General features: G+C 37.6%; 1 protein-coding gene across 1 annotated transcript; it reads left to right on the top strand.

Moving 5' to 3' along the window:
• Positions 1 to 14,213: 14,213 nt before the first annotated feature.
• On the top strand, positions 14,214 to 15,099 carry dpm3 (dolichyl-phosphate mannosyltransferase subunit 3). Its single transcript, XM_005796455.2, has 2 exons — positions 14,214 to 14,263; positions 14,465 to 15,099. Exon 2 carries the CDS (start codon positions 14,490 to 14,492, stop codon positions 14,766 to 14,768), a length of 279 nt encoding a protein of 92 aa, XP_005796512.1. The 5' UTR covers positions 14,214 to 14,263; positions 14,465 to 14,489; the 3' UTR covers positions 14,769 to 15,099.
• Positions 15,100 to 18,483: the final 3,384 nt, after the last annotated feature.

Below are 18,483 nucleotides of genomic sequence, written 5' to 3'. Positions count from 1 at the left end.
ACAATGATCCTAAGCACATCAGTAGGTCCATAGCTGTAAAAAAAATTAAATGAATTAGAACAAAATAGAGAGCATTTTTTCCACACGGACATAAAAAAACTCTTTCCCATCGATCACAAACATTTGATGATAGCTTATGTTACCAAGAGGGGCACAACCAGTTATTAAGCTTAGGAGGCAATTACGTCTTTAGAAGGGGCCAGGTTGGTTTGGACAGCTCTAGATTTCCCCCATAATAAATGAAATAATGATTCGAAAACTGGCTGCATTTGTCTGATTTTAAAATGTGTTTAATGACCTGAAACATTAGAGTGTGACAAACAGAATAAATCTGTGAAAGGTCAGACACTTTCTCACAGCACTGCAAATGAAATTTACATCCGTATATGGAGATTAATTTCTTTCAGTGGGTTTGCTGATATTCTTCTTCCAGATGTGGTCAGAGCCAAAAACATTCGCTTCACTTCCTTCAACATCGTTTCACCCTGGAGAGATCAATAATTTACAACCTCCTGCTTTTATCCCATTGATAATCTGAATAGATGTAGAAAGGGAAAAATCAATCAGCTAAATGCTGGCTAAGAGGATTTGAGTGGCAGAGTGGGGGCCGTTTCCCCCCGCTGTAATAAATGAGGGGTGGCAGAGCCCATATGGACACACAGTCGACTATGAAGACTCAACCCTAATTCAGTCTAACATTTATAGAGCAATGGCCTTGCCTGTACTGTGTTTGATTTGTGTGTTTTATTTCCTCCGTCTAATGATGCAACATATTATGCAATAAAATTGTGTAAGAACATTCAGTGGGTCTGATAAAGATTTTTGTCTAACATTTGGGAATAAACTACAACAGATTTCAAATAAAGTGTTACATAATAGATTTGTAGCACTGACACGTCTGTCTTTTTAGAGTTATCGTCATCTGGAGTAAGCACAAATATCTAAGCTCTGTTGGTATGGCAAGAGGAAAATAAAAATAATGAATAGTCCAATTTGGATGTGGACATTAAAAAGATGTGCAGTGTTTTCCCAACTTAACAGACCTAAATTACCTAAGAAGATATAAAAAACAGTTTTCAAATTATAACTTAATTAATTAAGAAAGTCTTGCCTAACCTTGTGAAAAAGTAATGTCCCTCAAAACCTAGTCACTGGTTCTCCCGCCTTTGGCTCCAAAAACTCCCATCAAGTGTCTGTGGTAGCTGGCAATGAGTGTTTCCCATTGCTGTAAAGGAATGAATATGTAAATACTGTTTTTTATTCAGCAACATTTCAGGGTTTTCAAGCATGAACAGTCTGATTTAAGCACACACTTTGACTAAGTCGCTTTAAAACTATTATTGTTTTAAAAACTATTATTGTAACTTTTAAACCATTCAGAGGTGGATAAATCCTAGTGACTTTTTGGTCTGCTTTGGTTTTTACTTTAGGCCTATCCCATGAATGCCATTTTAGTCTTATTGTTAAATAATGAACTCTGACCCTTTTTCATGTTGTCAGACGATTCTGTTTAGGAAATATTTGAATTCTACATTATTGCAGCTATTTGCTGTAGGACATTAAAAAAGCAGCAACTTAAACCTCTTGGGAACCATTGATTTAAACACTGCAGCATGCTTGAGATACTTTTATTAATTTTTGCAGAGAAGCAACTGTTTATTAAACACCGAACAACTGCAGGGTGTGTGTTGAGTCATTTATTTCAGAGGGCATTGCTTAAATCTTGGCAGTTAAAAGATACCATAACAAAATTTGGTCCAGCAGTGAGTCATTAGCTGTCAGTGTCTGATGAGCCTGAGAAAAGCTTAAGCTCTTGTGGCCTATAATTGACTTGTGAATAGGAAGAAGAAGCCATTCACAAGAAAAGCCAAGCCAAATTCTACCACATTCAAACGCAGTACTTCTGTATACGTGACTAACATCCAAACCAAAATAAAACATTTTCCTCTTTTTTTTTTTGTTTAAACCAGTGAGTGACCAGTACAGCCAGGCATATTTTAGAGCTCGTTTTCCATCCACTGAATCTGCCAGTTTTGTCATTTGAAAACAATTACCAGTTGCTAATTAGGCAGCTTTAGGTCTTGTAAATGCAGTTCAAATGCAGATATGCTTTCTTTTCACACTTTAAATTTCTCATTTAACAGCCAACCACCCAGTTTTAATAGGATTTAATCAAGGTCAGGTCATCGGGGTGATCATATTAGATGTCTGTGTAGCTACTCTAAGCAGTTAAGTACTTGGAAGCATGTGATGGAGCATTGTGCTGCATAAAAATAATATTACTGAATTATTTTTTACTGCACCACAGCTTAGAAAAGTATTAGTGAAAGAAAAACATCCAACCCTGAAATCAGTGATTATGCCTAAGCACCCATCGCTTCTCCCTCTAAATATTTCCCAGTATATAGCATACAGTTTCTACAAACGCTCCCTGCATTGGAAAAATATTCCACATGGCTCCTACAGACAGTTATTAGATGTAAAGAATCACAAATTAATTGCATGATTTAATAAATGTTGCTGATCTCAATAATCCTTGAAATCTACTAAAAAATGTTTGGAGTATAAATTTTAGGATCTTAACAGAAATTATGTATCCTAAAAACATTTACCTCTAGAAATTTTAAAGCATGGACTACTGATTGGTGTTGGAAGGAAGATGAATATGTAAATCTCTTGCAACACAAACTGGAGTCAACAGTCTGGTTGTGAATCAACAAGTTCGTAGAAATAGAGATAGCTTGTACAAGGATTACATTTTCAATTGCACAGTCACAGGCTAATTAATTAGGTACAAACAGTGAATCAATCAATTACATGACAGCAACTCAAAACATTTAGACTTCAGCAAGACTCCTCTTGCTTAAGTTGCAAGACCTTGCATGTATTAGGGGTTTGTTATGTTTTCAGAGACATTTTCTTTAGCACACTTTGGAAATATACAGTATGAATCAGGTATTATTTGCTGCTGTACATCTCCGTCTCTTTACGGTCACATTGTAGCAATCCATGTGTCATGTCACCAAGTGAAAACATCTCAAACTGGTTTCTTGAATCCATCAATGAGTTCATTGTTCCCCAACAACCTCCTCAGTCACCAGATCTCAGCCCAACAGAGATTCTTTGGGATCGGGACGAACAGGAGATTTAAATTGTGACTGTGCAGCTGACAATTCTGCAGCAATAGCATGATGCTGCGTCAATGCGGACCCAAATCTCTGGGGAATATTTCTCACACTTTGCTAAATCTGTGTCGTAAAAATCTAAAGCTGTTATGAAGGCAAAAAGGGAATTCAATCTGGTAGAAGAAAGGTGTACCTAATGAAGTGGCCATGGATTTCTGCATTAAAGTTAAATATTTGAGAGCAATATGATATAACATATAATCATTTACATTTCCTACAAAACACTTGACTGTCATATTTGTCTTATGAAAATGATGCCTATTTAGTTTATTATTGAACAAGTAAAAATACAATTTTTGACCGATAAGTACTTTTGACTTGAGATATTTGGCCAATGTGAAAAAAAGTAAGGAAATCTTCTTCTGTTTTTAGGTAAAATATACAGAATTAAAAGGTTACAAGGGAAGTAAAGTAAGTAAAAGCAAGTATTCCAAGATTTTTCAAGTGTTGGGTTTTACTGTGTCTGAAATTAATGCACAGGATCAACTCTGTGAAGTGGCATAATGTTGTTTTCCCTAAAACTAACAAAGTAATTTTAGATCTAATTGATAAATTATGGTACCTTGCTCCAACTAAGCATGGTGCTGAAACCAGAGCAAACACAGCATGAAACAAGAAACAACAGAATATAAAAACGCAGCAAAAGGAAATGAGGAATCAAAAATAACGCTCCGGTGTGATCTCACTCTCGGTTTGTGTCAATTTTGCAACTTTTCATTACCTTGTTGTTTGGTTATTTACAGATTCTGGTCAGAAGCTTCACGTTGCTCTTTAAAATCACAACATTAGCTCAGGAGAACAGCAGTTTTCTTTTCTGTGTGCCTAAATGCCTCCCTCACCCCCAATAGACTGTAATCAACATCTAAAACCTTTATTTTGTATTTTCTTATTGATGATCTGAAACATTTAGGTTTGGCAACAAAGCCAAAAACAAAACAAAACAAAAGATGTGTAAAGGGGGGCAAACACTCTCTCATGACAGATGTCTAGCCCTCCGCAGTCCGTTTCAATTGGAGGAGGTCAGTTTATCTTTTCCAGACAGTTTTTTTTTGTCTCACAGGTGCATTTATTATTGAATTATTGGAGTGCAGGTTGCACCTGTTTGCCGTAAAGCCAACCATTTAAACTGCTCAAGGTCTGAGATGTGGGGTGACAACGTCCAGCTGGTGTTTGCAATCTGTCTTTTTGAGACTGACAGTTTATATTAAACTAATTATTATGATTATATGGCTTCCACATTAACATAGGTTGTTAATCTCCTATGAAGCACTCAAAGCATGCAGCTGTAAAAATACTAAATGTAGTGCTGTTTTGGTTTATTTGCCTAGGTTGGAGAATGAACGCAGCTTTGTTCAATAACTCAAAATAGAGAGAAGACCTTCACAATAAATCGTCCACCTGTTTGCATTATTAATCACGGTATTTTGTGTCAGCTGTGTGTGAGGTGGATCAAGCTATAAAGTGTTTGGTCCTGTCGTTTTAGCACCACAGACATGTCTGCTCAGTAACTTAACATTCAGTGTTATGACTCCCATAAAAACCGAGGTGTGGAAAAGCATTTTAGGAAGACTAACAACCTAAAATTCTTTGGGACAAATGGTGTGAGCAGGTGTGGGGGCCATAGCCTGCATGATCAGAAACCATAACTCTGTATTGGGCTTTGTGTACTAAATGGCACATCCATTCAGTCCATCAGGATGCATCACATGTTGAGCGGTTTCCCACCGTGGTCAAACACTCTAAGATGGGCCTCAATATTCCCTTGCGCAGTTAAAATCCTCTGTAAGTAAAAAGGAAAGTCAAATCTGCGCATCATTAAGGGATCTGTAAACCACAGGTTTCCTGGACAGCTCTGTCAAGACCAGCTGTGCATACATCAGAAGCTGAATGATATGTGTACACTGGTGAAGACAGCGGAGAGAAGGAAGGATAAAGGAATAAAAGCAAACAGAAGGACACAGACATGTGACAAAGAACATACCGTGTCCTTAAAAAGCATTAATACCACATGACCATTTTCATACATTGCTACATATGCAAAGCAAAGTGTATCTTATTTGGATTTTATCGTAAGATATTGCATAATTATAAAGTGGAAGAAAGTTTTTAAAATGTGAACAGCTTGCTATCCATACGTAATCAGCCACCAGGTTCCTTCAGGAGTATTAAGTAGAGTCGAGATGTGTGTAATTTAGTGTCAGTTTTAACGCCAGTAGTTCTGTGCAGGCCTCAAAGGTTTGTTAGAGAACACTGATGAGCAGACAGGATCAGAACGACCAAGGAACACTGCAGACAAGTCAAGTTAACATTTTGTACTTCCATTTGAGTCTCTACTCATGGATTATTGCCATTTTTGTTGCAACAAGTTAGTGTTTTTTGGTGTCTGGAAAATTTGCCATTCAAAAAACTTCTAAAAGCCTTCTAAACAAGCGCTTGCCCCACACCTTGTAACCCCAGTGAACCCCAGACCTGTTACCTAGCAACCCCAGTGAAGTTCCGCCTATCACCTAGCAACCCAAGTGGAGTTCCAGCACATTTTCTCAGCTGGTTTTACCACTGTATGGGCTGTATAATGACTCCTGGAAAAGATAAGATAAGATTTTGTTTGTTTTGTTGTTGACTTACTATTCACAAACCACTTCCTACATTCTTGTTGGTTGTGCAGGAGGCTTTACTTCCACTTTTCAAAGATGTACAGTGGCGTAATTGTGCATCTGTTTTCAGCCATTTTCGCGAGTGAGCGTAAATGTTGAGTTGGGCAGAGTGTGCAGTAGCTTTCTCGCATTTAAAAGTCACAAGAATCACTAAAACAGCTCATTCTGAAAGGAGCTCAAAGTAGGCAGAACTGAGCAGACTGAGAAGGATTTTGTGGAAAAAAATGTAGGGACCTATCTGAAGCATAATAGGTCACATTTAAATCTCAAGCCAATAGTAAATCTGGTAGTTGAACCTGTTGATAGAACTACTGTTAATAGTAGATTCCACCATCCTGCCTTTATAATTGAGCAGAAAGAACTGAACCGTTGTTGAAAGAAAGCCATAGAGTTCTGTTTGAAAAAAACATATGGGGGACACATTCGTCAGATGCTATGAAATTTGAGACGCTGGTCAGAGTTGATGTGAAGATGAGTGGAGCTAAGTATAAAGTGATCCAGAAGAAAACCTATTTGATGGTGAAAAAGAGTTGAAACTACTGTAGTCAGGGGTTTACCTTCCTGGAGGGCCGTTACCCAGACCTTAAAGTCAGACCTACAATGGGATGTTTTTGATTAAAGCATATTCATCTCTGATCTCCGTCCAGTCTGACTAAGGTTGAGCTGTTTTGCTAAGGAAGAACTGGCAAAAACACCAGATTCTAGATGTGCAAAGCTAGAAAAGGGTTACCACAAAACACTTGCAGATGTAGTTGCAGCGAAAGACTAAGTATAGTAGACTAGTCAACACTTAGTCTACAGAGTATTGACTAAGAAGTGTATGCAAAGAGATGTTTTTATATAAAAATAAAATTTAAAAGTATGTTTTATAAAATTACACACTGGTATAATATGGTTTATCACATAAAATCTCAACCAACTGTCAAATTTGCAGCTATAATGCAACATAAAATCTCAAGGCTTGTGAACACTTTTCAAAGTCACAGAACATAAAGTGGGGGAGGGGAAGTTGCAATCAATCTCTGAAAAGAAAGTTGGACGGTGTGTCTAAAGTATACTGACTTAATAAGCGGATCTGTTACCATGTCAATAGCTCTCAGCAGCTCGGCATGGCTGCTTCATCTGTCCTTCCTCACCTTCCAGATGTTCTCCCGGTAAAAAGGTGAAAGGTTGCCAGGTGCTTCAAAAAGCCATAGAGCCAAATTTCTAAGATGTAAAGCAGTTGTTGTATTTGGGTGAAGGAAACGTAATGTTGACTCAGTGTGCTTAGAGCCCACACAGACAGAATATCATAAATCCACGCTGATCATCGCTATTAGCAATCAACGACTATCTGGGTTAGCCAAAATCTGCTTTTATGGCATTAAACACTTGCCATCAAAAATCCATAATCCCAGAATCCTTTGCCTTTAGCACATTAGCATCAATTCAGTAAATCAGTATTTAGTCTGCGCAGTAAATCCACAACAGACCAGTTTGTTGTGGTCCGTCTATGAATATAAACGTAGATGGTTTTTAGGGACTTTGTTACAATTATTCTGTCAAAACTAGAATTCAAGGCATTGAAGATACCACTAATGATTTTTGTTGGAGGTAGTTACTACAAATACATTTTGAAGATCATAATTTTCATTTTAGATTTTTGTATGTCAAAAGTCTAAAATGCTTCTTTAGGTAAATAATGTTCCCCCTTATTATTATTGTGTCATAGATGATTTAACTACCAAATAAAACAGGTTGCCACTGATTTTCTGGACATGCCGAACAACTTCAATGACCTTACGTGTGCTGAATGTGTGGCACTGCTACTGTATTTCTACAACTGATGCTCAAATGTAGCAGTTCTGACCTTATAACAAAAGTACTTTTCTCACGCAACATTATGGAAATGCTTCGTGCTGATGAAGACTCACTCACCTCAGCATGCAGGAATCTTAAAGAGAAGCCACTGGCATAATCTACTCTGAATAATTCAGCAAATATTCATCAAACGTCACCATAGTGGCGCCGTTGGTAGCACTGTAGAAAACTGGAGGAAATCACCTGCAATGATAAGCAGAAATTAATGGATGGAAAATACAATTTTCAATAAGCTCGCATTCCTGACAACCTAGGAAACAGTGTGACTTTGTGTGGTAGTAATGAAACAACCTATGAGAAAGCCTTATTTTAAACCTATACTGGTTGTTCTAAAAAGACACTTTGACTCTATGTATACCAATAATCAACAAGTAATCATTACCAATAATAACTTGGTTAACTTTGCTGGAGTAAAATCAATCTGGAGAAATCCAGATAGAAGAAATATTTGGCAATAAAACACTGAATAAAACATTTTAAACTTGGACTCTAGTTTTATATATTTGCCTGTCAAACATTCATTTTTAAAAGGGCAGTTTTGTGTTTTTGAGCCCAATAGTTAAATTTTATAGCACAATAAAGTAACTATGTCACCTTCAGTTGTTATAAAAATGCTGTATATAACAAACATAACTTAAAAGAAATTGGATGTTGCAATTTAACACCTTGAAATTAGGTTACCGCCTCTTTAAGAAATTCCTGTTCTTTGCAGATGTCATCATATCAACATTCCTCTATCAAGTGTTTCCAAATGTTTGTTGGAGCACTGAACTGAGAAGTAGTTCATATAATTATCTCAGCAGATGAGCAGTTGCAGGTGTTTGCTAATAGCTGTTGCTAGTTTGAAGGAGCTGAGTGACGGAGGGCTGCTCTGTGAGGTGGAGGCGCAGCTTTTACAAACCCGAATGTTTGCCTGAAGAGATTCAAGAATTTCTCAAACATGCATGAAAGAATCATGTTATCACTCCAGGTATGTTTAAGACGAGGGAAAACATTATATCATTATATTTTATTATATCATCAAAAAAAGTCAATTTTACATAATACTGCCCCTTTAATATTTTCAAAGTAGTGAGAGACTGAATCTTTTTATTTTTCTGCTCCGAAAAACAGTTGGCGATTTCTGTTATTTTCTGTCACTAGCAATCACATTTAATTCACTTGCATCTCTAAGAATTGAATGCATCTGTTCCATTATTGTGATGAGCATTTACGACTGTAAAACAGATTTCCCCGCTTTGCCCTATCACCATCCATTATGCAAACTGGCGATGAGGTCAGTTTATTAAGTCTAGGCATGTAGCCCTCCATCATCCGCCCCTTGCTGTGCAAACTGCAGTGACCCATATTAGTACATTTGTAATCAATATTTCTTCTGGTCTAGAATGCAGATTTAGACGGTGAAGGAAATTGTGCCGTCCACTTTAAAATGTCCCAGGGGAACTTTCATGGCCATGCAGCAATTAGTTTTACTGTCAATAACAGTAATGCTGCGGGACATTGTGTTTCTGGGTGAGAGGAGAGAACAGATAGAGGAAGGAGGGAGACATGGTGAAGTGCACGCCTCATTGTTAAGGACTTGTTACACTGACAAGAAGGATTTGATCAGACATAGATGTACACTTATTGTTGGCCGGGATTGCCGTTGAAGGGCTTGTGTCATGGGGCAAAACTGCACAATCCTTGAAGATAATGAGTAATGGCGTCTTATAAAGGTCAACAAACAAAGCAGTAGTGGGGAAAACACAGGCCATGTGATGAGATTCATTAGGACGGCAGCAGGAGCTGACTGGAAGAGGAGTGGGGGGGCAAAATCCTCCGCTGCTTCCCCAATGAAACAGGTGTGTTTCTATAAGGAGGGCAATGTGGGGAACAAAAGTGCTGCTCTCATGTGATCCAGGCTGGTCACATGTGACTACATTCTGACCTTTGAATAACCCTGGATTTCAATAAGTAGGTCCTAAGTAGCATACGCGTCCCACAGCTATTATCGCAGCAATTTAATGTTGACTGTGGCTGTCACTAAATGATCCCGGGTTGAGGATGTTTATCAGCTGTGTGAGAAGTTTCAGAGGGTTTTCAATGCTGATTCAGCTGCGCAAACATGTTCTTGCTTCTGGAAGAACATCTAATAAAATATTTCAATAAAAGACACAAAGAGTGTCATTTTAAGATGACATTTTTATTCCGAGCGTCACAGATCCTAGTCTCTTTAAAAGACGAATGAAAAACACATGTGATCCCTTTAACTCAGATCTAATGACAACACACAGCTTTGGTTTCCAGCTCAGGAAACAGAGGGTTCCTGTTTTTCACTCCAAGCTCTATTGTTATCCTAAACACAAGTTTTCGCTCTCTTTTTTTTTCTTCATACATTTCACATACTAAACAATTATCACTTACCCACATCTTGGTCCCTACATAACTATTTAGAAGCACCACCTTCTTATCAGAACCTTTACTTTCCCAATATTGACAAATCTAGAGAGATAAAGTCAACAGAAGCCTCCATCAGTACTTTTCCTGTTTTATCTGACCTTCTAATCTGTTTGTCTGCTTGGAATCAATAGCTGGATTTTGAATCATGCAAATTGAAATTACGAAAATAAGTTCACTAAAAGGAAACATAAAAATAACAATAATAAAAAAACACTTTTCGATGAAAAGGATGAGGTGTTTTTTCCGCCATTAAAAGTCACGTCACGTGATCAACAGCTGGATGCTACTACTGGGAAAAACGCCAAAGAAAACAACAGAGAGTAGTAGGAGGATAAAGGTTTGTTTTTGTTTATTTTTTTTTTACAAGCATAGCTAGCTTCACGAGAGCTCCTACAGCATTGAACACTTCATAAAACGTTGTGTGGCATTTGAACATGTTGAATCCACAGCTCTTCCATGACATCACAGACAACAATTTCCCCAAAAGGCCACATACGTAGCCTCTCTTAAGGGTCTTGTTGTTATTGATGAGCAGTTTTTCTGATTTCACTCTTTATAGGTATATGTTTGAGTAAAATGAACATTTTTCTTTTATTCTATGAACCACTGACAACATGTCTCTGAAATTCCAAGCAAAAATTTAGTATTTATTTGCAGAAAATGATAAATACATTTATCAAAATAACAAAAAAGATGCAGTCATTTCAGACCTCAAATACTGCAAAGAAAACAAGTTCATATTCATTTATAAAACATTAATACTAATGTTTTAACTCAGGAAGAGATCAGAAATCAATATTTGGTGGAACAACCAGGACGTTTTCAATGGGGTTCATTGCAGTGGGCTCTTACTTTTTTCCAGAGCTGTAGAAACAAAGATTTGTAGACATGCAAACTGGAAATGCAGCTAGTCTCTTTTCTGTTACTGGTCTTGGGTTCATGAGTCACCTGTCTAACTGCTTTGTTTTCTCACTAGCTATGTGTTTTCTTGTTTTTGTCAGATTTGAATGCATTTCTGTGGGAACCAAAGGTGGGGTGTCCATGTTGCTGTGGTGCTAAAGGTGTTGGATGGGATTGAAGTCTGGATAAGCAACAGCTGGATTTAATGCACCATTAAGGTCATCTGTTGTTCAGGCTGCACCTGCAAATCCCCTGATTTCACCCCCCATATCGAACCCCCTCCTCTGTCTGCACCGCTCCCCTCTCCTCTTTCCTTCACACACTCACTCACCCTTTCTTTTCATTGCTGTTCCTCTCAGCTTTCCTTCTCTTGTCCTGTCAGCCGTGAACCCCTCTCCCTCCCCTACTGTTTCTGCTTTCTGTTTTTTAATAATAAAAAATATATATATCAGCTGCCACTGCATCGGTCTCTTTATTCTACAACCCCTCCCCCTCCTTCCCTCCTGTTTTGTTTTACTCCTGTACGCCTCCCCCTCATTGTCTCTCTCTGTCTCATTTTCTCAGTTTTGGGCCCCTCCCGCTTGCAGGCTGTCGTGTTGTGTCTGCCAGGCCTTCTCGGCCGGAGCGCAGGTTTCCTGAGTACTGGAACGGAACAAGAGCTGGCAGGGAGACGCATTGAGAAAAGCCAGCTCGGCCGTTCCCACTGAACGTCACACACGCTCAGCCTCCTGTTTGTGTCCGCGCAGCCTGAGCTGGACCCAGCACACACAGTGATGGATGCAATGATCCTGCGTGTCATGCGTGATCCCACCTGGATGCAATTTATCTCGTCAGGGCAGCAGAGGAGGCTGACCTTGACAGTGTGATATGTACCATATCCCATATAATTACATGGAGCAAGTGTGTAACATGTTGAATGCATTAATTCTCCATTTGTTTCCCACAACTTGAGCTGAAAAATTGGGCATGGATATTAATAATGTAAATAATAAAAGCAATAACTAAACACTAAACAAATACATTCAATATGCATTTCAACTCTCTAAGTAGCTTTACATTTTATTTAGGTGGAATAATTAGTGATTAGTACCTTACAATGAGACGCCATCATAAGGAAAATGGTCATCCAGGTAGTTCACTAGAGTCTAAAAAAAGCACAGACTATATATAAGGCTGTGGCTAATTAATCATTTTACAATTGCATAATCTATGAAATATTTCCTTGATTATTTAAGTTAGTGGACAGATACACGTTATGCAAGGAAGTCCTAAAGTTTTGTTAGTTTAACATCTTTTGTAAGAACTTTGGAAACTCACACATACACCCTAACACACAATTTACATTCAAATACGTAATTCATTCTTAGATGGGGTAACTTTATTGGTTATAAGAACTGATTGTTTGGTGCTTTGCCAAAGTATGAAAGCTCCTTAAACATTTTTAGATCATATTTTAAAGAAATAACAAAACTGAAACAGTTTGTCCTGTCTGAGTGCATCGGTGTGCACATTGATAATATCAAAATAACTTTTTATCTCTGTTCCCTTCTAATGAGTAAAATCATGAGTTTCAGCCTTCTTATAGAAACATTACTTGATTTTTTCCTCTGGGTCACCAACGCCTGACTGCATAAAGTTGTGAGGCACATTTTAAAAGATGCTCATTTGAAGTTTGTCAAAGTCATCTCTTTACTCCACTGGGTGCATCAAGACTCAGGTAGCTCAGATAAAAACTGGATGTGTATTAAGGCATTTCAACTTTTCAAGAATTAGAAACACTGCTACAAATCTGATTAGATCTATAAAAACACTAAAGGTAATCTCTTGAGTTATTGTAGTATAGTTCATGTCACAAATGAATCATAACTTCTTAGAATTGCCAGATTTCGGCAGCACTACAAGCTGTTTTCCTGTCATGCCCTTTAAAGTCTGAGTAAACAGAAGAAATAGACTCTACCCCTCTGGCAGACGCTCAGAATGTCCCTCACACTATTAACACTAATGCAGACAAACATAAACACCCCTGTCCTAAGAATAACTCCCCATTTTCTCTCCAAAGAATGATGTTTATTTCTCAGTGGCTGCTCAGCTTGCCGCTCTGCCTGGCTCACTGAATGATGTTTATATCTTCTCCAAGTCCTGATTCCACCCTGGAGAAATCTGTGCCCTCTGCACCTGGACAGTTTACCACCCTGAATGAACAGGCAGAGACTCAGATCAAAGAACAGAGCTTCCCGCAGACCCATAATTATGTTGTTGTTGGATTTCTTTCGGAGAGAAAAAAAAAAAAGGACATTAGCCTTCGTGGATGGCTTTTACGATTTGCTAATGGTACCTAATTTTGAAAATGGCTTTAGTAAAGCAAGAGGGTCACGTTGAGAAAAATTAGAGGTCTTATGTAGAGTGCCTTGTTAAAGATGCAGTCGAAACAAGCCGTCTTCTTTCTCGCAGCTGACTGGGTGCGGCTGTTGATATTACATCAGTGGTTAAAATTAGCACCGCAGCAATGTCTGTCTGACATCTGCTCTCAAAGTTCTCTTTGATGCTCACTAACGTGACCAAAATAAGGATTAAAATAAATAAATAAATAGACACATGTAATATATAAAGAAATAAATTCCTTTCATATCTTTTTAATAATATAAAAATTATCTCTGGAGTTTTTCAGGGGTCCATACAGAGGACAGGCAACAATTTTAAATCTGGCCTAGTTTGCACAAAGATATTATAATAAAATGAAAAGAGTGTCAAAAAAAGGAAATGAATGGGTAAATATATAAAATTCATTCTAATATATATTCTTATATTTTATACAATATTATTTTAATTCATCATGCTATATTTGAAATAAAAATAGTATTAATATTTCTCTGATGAACACAATGACCACCCATAGCCTATAGAGTATAAGCTATTTTGAAAAAAAAATCTATTTTTTTTTTAACTACAACTTTCTTTTATTTTCTTTATATTAAAAATTGCAACAATTACTATTTATCTTAAAATTGTTGTATATACAAAAAACATGTACGTACTGTTTCTTCTATCATTTCTTTATTTTATTTAAAGTTTATGTGTTTGTATATCCAATTTTCTTAGCCATAATTTAGATTAAAATCTCATTATTTGTGGCCCGTTCAGAGCAACGTCACTGCATTTCCCATAAGGCGTCGCGGAGTGCCACGTCATTATTCTGCGCAGTGCTGAGGTGGCGTTTGATTTGAGGTAATCACACTAGACTTTCTCTTTACAACGTTAATGACTTACAGTGATATTGAAACTCCAGCTTTATTTTCATTACATTAAGTTTTTTGTGTTTAGCCTGTTTTAACTGTCCGGCCTCTTTGTTGTCTTAAAAGCGTACTCTATCTCCATACGTGGATGCGTTGCTACGTTACCGTGCTAACAGTTTCGTCTCCCGGTCAGGCTCTTCGTTGCTGAAATATCCATCATGACTAAACTCCTGCAGTGGCTGCTCGGGGTCTCGTTACTGGGCGCTGTGTGGGCTCTGGTCGCTTTCGACCTACTGGAACTGAGCCTTCCTCGGACCTACAGGGAGGTGGCCTGGCCCATTCCGCTCTACCTGCTGGTTTCGTTCGGCTGCTACTCCCTGGCTACGGTGGGCTATCGGGTGGCCACCTTTAACGACTGCAACGAAGCTGCCAGCGAACTGCATGAGCAGATCAAGGAAGCCAAAGAGGACCTGAGGAAGAAGGGGTTAAAGATGTAGGACAATTATAGAGAACTCTTTAGAGACTGAATGGAGAGACAACTTGCAAAGTGGGATGTTTATAAAATCTGTTGCTTTTTGGATGATTATTGGAGCTTCGTTGTATTACAGTAGTCAGCAGGTGCGACCAGAACATTAATGTGAATAAGATATCAAATATTTCTGGTCAATATCACGTTTTTCCTGCTTGACGGTTAAATTGTGTTGACTGACTGAGAACGTTTGTGTGAGACATAGCCCCATGAACTCAAGTTAAAGCTGCAAGCCAGACTTATTTTGTAAAATGAATTCACTTTCAATATAATTTGTCAACTAAACAGCATGTCTTGGTCACGTTTTGTAGCTACTTTGTTTTAAATCTTTACATAATTAAGATAAAAGTATATTCTCCTAAGACCCTGTCCACATTCTTCTAATGACATCACATAAGGCACAGGTGTCAAAACTCCACTCCTCAAGGGCCGCTGTCCTGCATTTTTTAGATGTGCCACAGGTACAAAACACTGGAATGAAATGGCTTAATTACCTCCTCCTTGTATAGATCAGTTCTCCAGAGCCTTAATGACCTAATTATTCTATTCAGGTGTGGTGCAGCAGAGGCACATCTAAAAGTTGGAGGACAACGGCCCTTGAGGACAACGGCCCTTGAGGACTGGAGTTTGACACCCCTGACATAAGGCATAAAGGAACCAATCACAGTTCTTTTGAATATGCCCGTTTGCAATTTTTAGAGTTGCGCTAATTAGGGTTTTCCTGGCCGATACCAATTTCAGTGTTTTGTTTTCTCGTTAAAACGTTAATTGGTTGATTGGTTAGTTTTTTATAAAAGAACATTCTGGCCTGGTTTTAAAGGCAAACAAGCTAGATGGTACCTTCATATTTTGTGTCGAAGCATGGGATTTTTGTTAGACTCAAAATAACTGTTAAAGCACATGCTGCTGGGTAGTTAGAAACTACTCAGTTTTAGTTTTTAGTTATTAGCTATTAGTTTTAATAGATTTAATGATTAGGGACCAATAATTCTGTGTTGCTTTTGCAATGTTGTGTATATTATTGTGCATTTTCTCAATATTTTTGGTTGGATTGTGTTGCTCACATGCTAAATACATCATCGAACATTTGCAGTATGTTATTAAAAACCTGATAAATGGAAACCAAAGGTTACAAATAAACACTGGATCTTATAGGAATTTCCTGGATTCTTGTTTCTGTCAGCTCTGAAATCATCCAGTTTAAATTTGGAACTTAGTAGTTCTGTATTTGTCAAAAGCTGAATTCTTATCAGAGCAGATTAACTTGCATTTTACCTGTAAAGAAGTGCATTCCTCTGTTCAGTGTGTGAAATGAGTCCCTGAGGCGTTGCTGCGAGTTAATTAAACAGCTGTTTATTTTCTGAGTTGGTGTTCCTTTGTGGGTTTGCAAGATCTGATAATTTGGTGTTTTGCCAAAGTATGAACCCCTCTTGAACTTTTCCCCTTTTTATGTTATAACCACAAACGTTAGTGAGTTTAATTAGGGATTTTTTATGCTTAAGACCAAAACTAAGTGGCATAAAAGTAAGAGAAATAAAAAGATCAAAGTATGAAAGGTGCAGGATGTGTTTATATTCAGTTTTCCTAGCTAAATTATTTACAGAAGCATATCTTTTATATCTTTATTGTAGCCCTGGCTGTGTTTTGTTGTTCAATGATTACTCTGTATTTAGCTCCATCAATGTTTCCATCAACTTAACCAGCTTTCCTGTCTCTGTTGGAGAAAGGTATCCCCTCAGCATAATGCTACCACCTCCATGTTCTGTAGTTAAGGCTACAGTCAGTTTTGTGGAAGTATAAGGCACTACTTCTTGCTCCCTTTTGAACATTTTTTTGTTCTACAGCCTTCCACTTTACAATTCTGTGCTGCTGCTTGTTGATTTATCACAAATTCTCAGCAATGCACGTTGACGTTTCTGGTTCCAATGTGGCGAAATGTGGAGTAGTTCAACAGGCATCAGTACTTCTGCGAGCCACTTTATGTTTGGGGAATAAGAATGAATCCGACTATGAAACTCATGAAGTAATCGATGTTGGCAGTTTCATGTCTTTGGTGTGAGCCCTAACAGGCTGCCTTTGCTCATTTTTACTGAGTCCCTGCTGCGTAAAAACAAAGCTTCGCCTGTCCAAAGGCATCATTATGCGGCTTCAAAAGATCCAATAACTTCTGAACAAATGCAGAAGAATTGGCAGCTCCGCCTGTTGTGCTGTTTGGCTGCAGCCCCATCAAGCCTCGTAACGCTCTCTCATCCCCCCACGAATCTGTGCAAGCTGTTGCTTGAGCAGACTGGATGAAAGGCAACCAGTTACTTACTGGAAAATCTTCTAATCTGGCAGACGTACTGAAGCCTTCTCTCGTTAGTCAGATATGTTCTCACTAGTAACCACATATAAGGACTTTTCTCTGTCCTTTTTCTGCCCTTAAAATACATTTTATTTCCACAAACGAAAGGATTTATGATTTTAGGCTAAACATTTTACAGATCATGCAGCTTAAAACAACAGTTTGATGTCGTTTCCTTTCATTCTATTACTAGAAACACACAATGCATAAATCAGATTGCATTTTCTTAATAGCAGGTCAAAGCGAATGCAATCAGACACATAGAGACATGACCTTAGATGTTGCAACCTTTTTCCATAAAATTGAGTCTGTTTGATCTGTAGCCATAATGAAGTGAACTCCTTCACCCACAAGCCACAACATTTGAAAAAGAGGAAACACCTGTTACCTGGAGGTGAAAGATTTTGCTCTTTTTGAGAGAAAGCTTCCTGGGAGTATCTAAAACCTGTCTCTGTAGTTTAATTTTCCATCTAAAGCAGCTGCCATTTTGATTGCTATATCGAAATGTATTCTGACACAGTAATAGACAAACGTTTATATTTGTGTGAACATGAGAAAATAAAAGGACTTTGTGGAACATCAGTTCAATTTCAGGTTGAAGTTGGGTAGAAACTAGTTACATTTACTTGAGTAAATGTAACTTTTTGAAAAAACTGTACTTTTAGCAGTATTTTTACTCTAACTTGAGTAATCTTATTATGACATATTGCTATTCTTACTTGGGTAAAATTTGTGGATTCTCTACCCACTGTGAGTAACTTTATTGAATGAAGAACAAGCTTGTTTGAACCAAAAATTCACCAGTCAGACACTCACCTACTGTACATTTTATGTTAAAGTTTCATATGCTTTATTTTAAAAGTTTATATTTCTTTTGCCTGACTTTGTTATTTTGTAATGATCTTATTTATATGAATTATTTTCCTTTTCTCTAAAATACTAAAACTTCTCCATAACTTTATGGTTTGGATGTAATTTTTAAATTCATATTTTAATGATGCTTTATTTTTTTTACCAAATCATTTTTACTTTCACTTGAGTAAAATATTTTTGAGATAGTGCTACTCTGACTTGAGTACAATTTTTTGGATCCTTTATCCACCCGGAGAGAAGAAAAAGACAACAGAAAAAAAGGCTTGTTGAGATGTACTCAAGCAGAATTCATTCTTATTCAGCACAGGTAAAGTAAACGTAAAATTAAGAAGAAAAAATAAAAATAAATTTAGCTAAGAAAGATATTTGAGATCTGTCAGATGTAATGTGCTTATGTGATAAAGTGAAGCTCCTCCCGTTGATGTATTTATGCAGGTGATAAAATGGTTCATCATTCTGCAGCTAG

Source organism: Xiphophorus maculatus, chromosome 13 (assembly GCF_002775205.1).
Source record: "Xiphophorus maculatus strain JP 163 A chromosome 13, X_maculatus-5.0-male, whole genome shotgun sequence".
Taxonomy (NCBI): Eukaryota; Metazoa; Chordata; class Actinopteri; order Cyprinodontiformes; family Poeciliidae; genus Xiphophorus; species Xiphophorus maculatus.
The sequence above is the reverse complement of the archived record's forward strand: the minus strand, read 5'-3'. Positions and strand labels throughout refer to the sequence as shown.

Coding starts and splice junctions, on each gene's coding strand:
- dpm3 (XM_005796455.2), top strand. CDS start 14,490: ATGACTAAACTCCTGCAGTGGCTGCTCGGGGTCTCGTTACTGGGCGCT.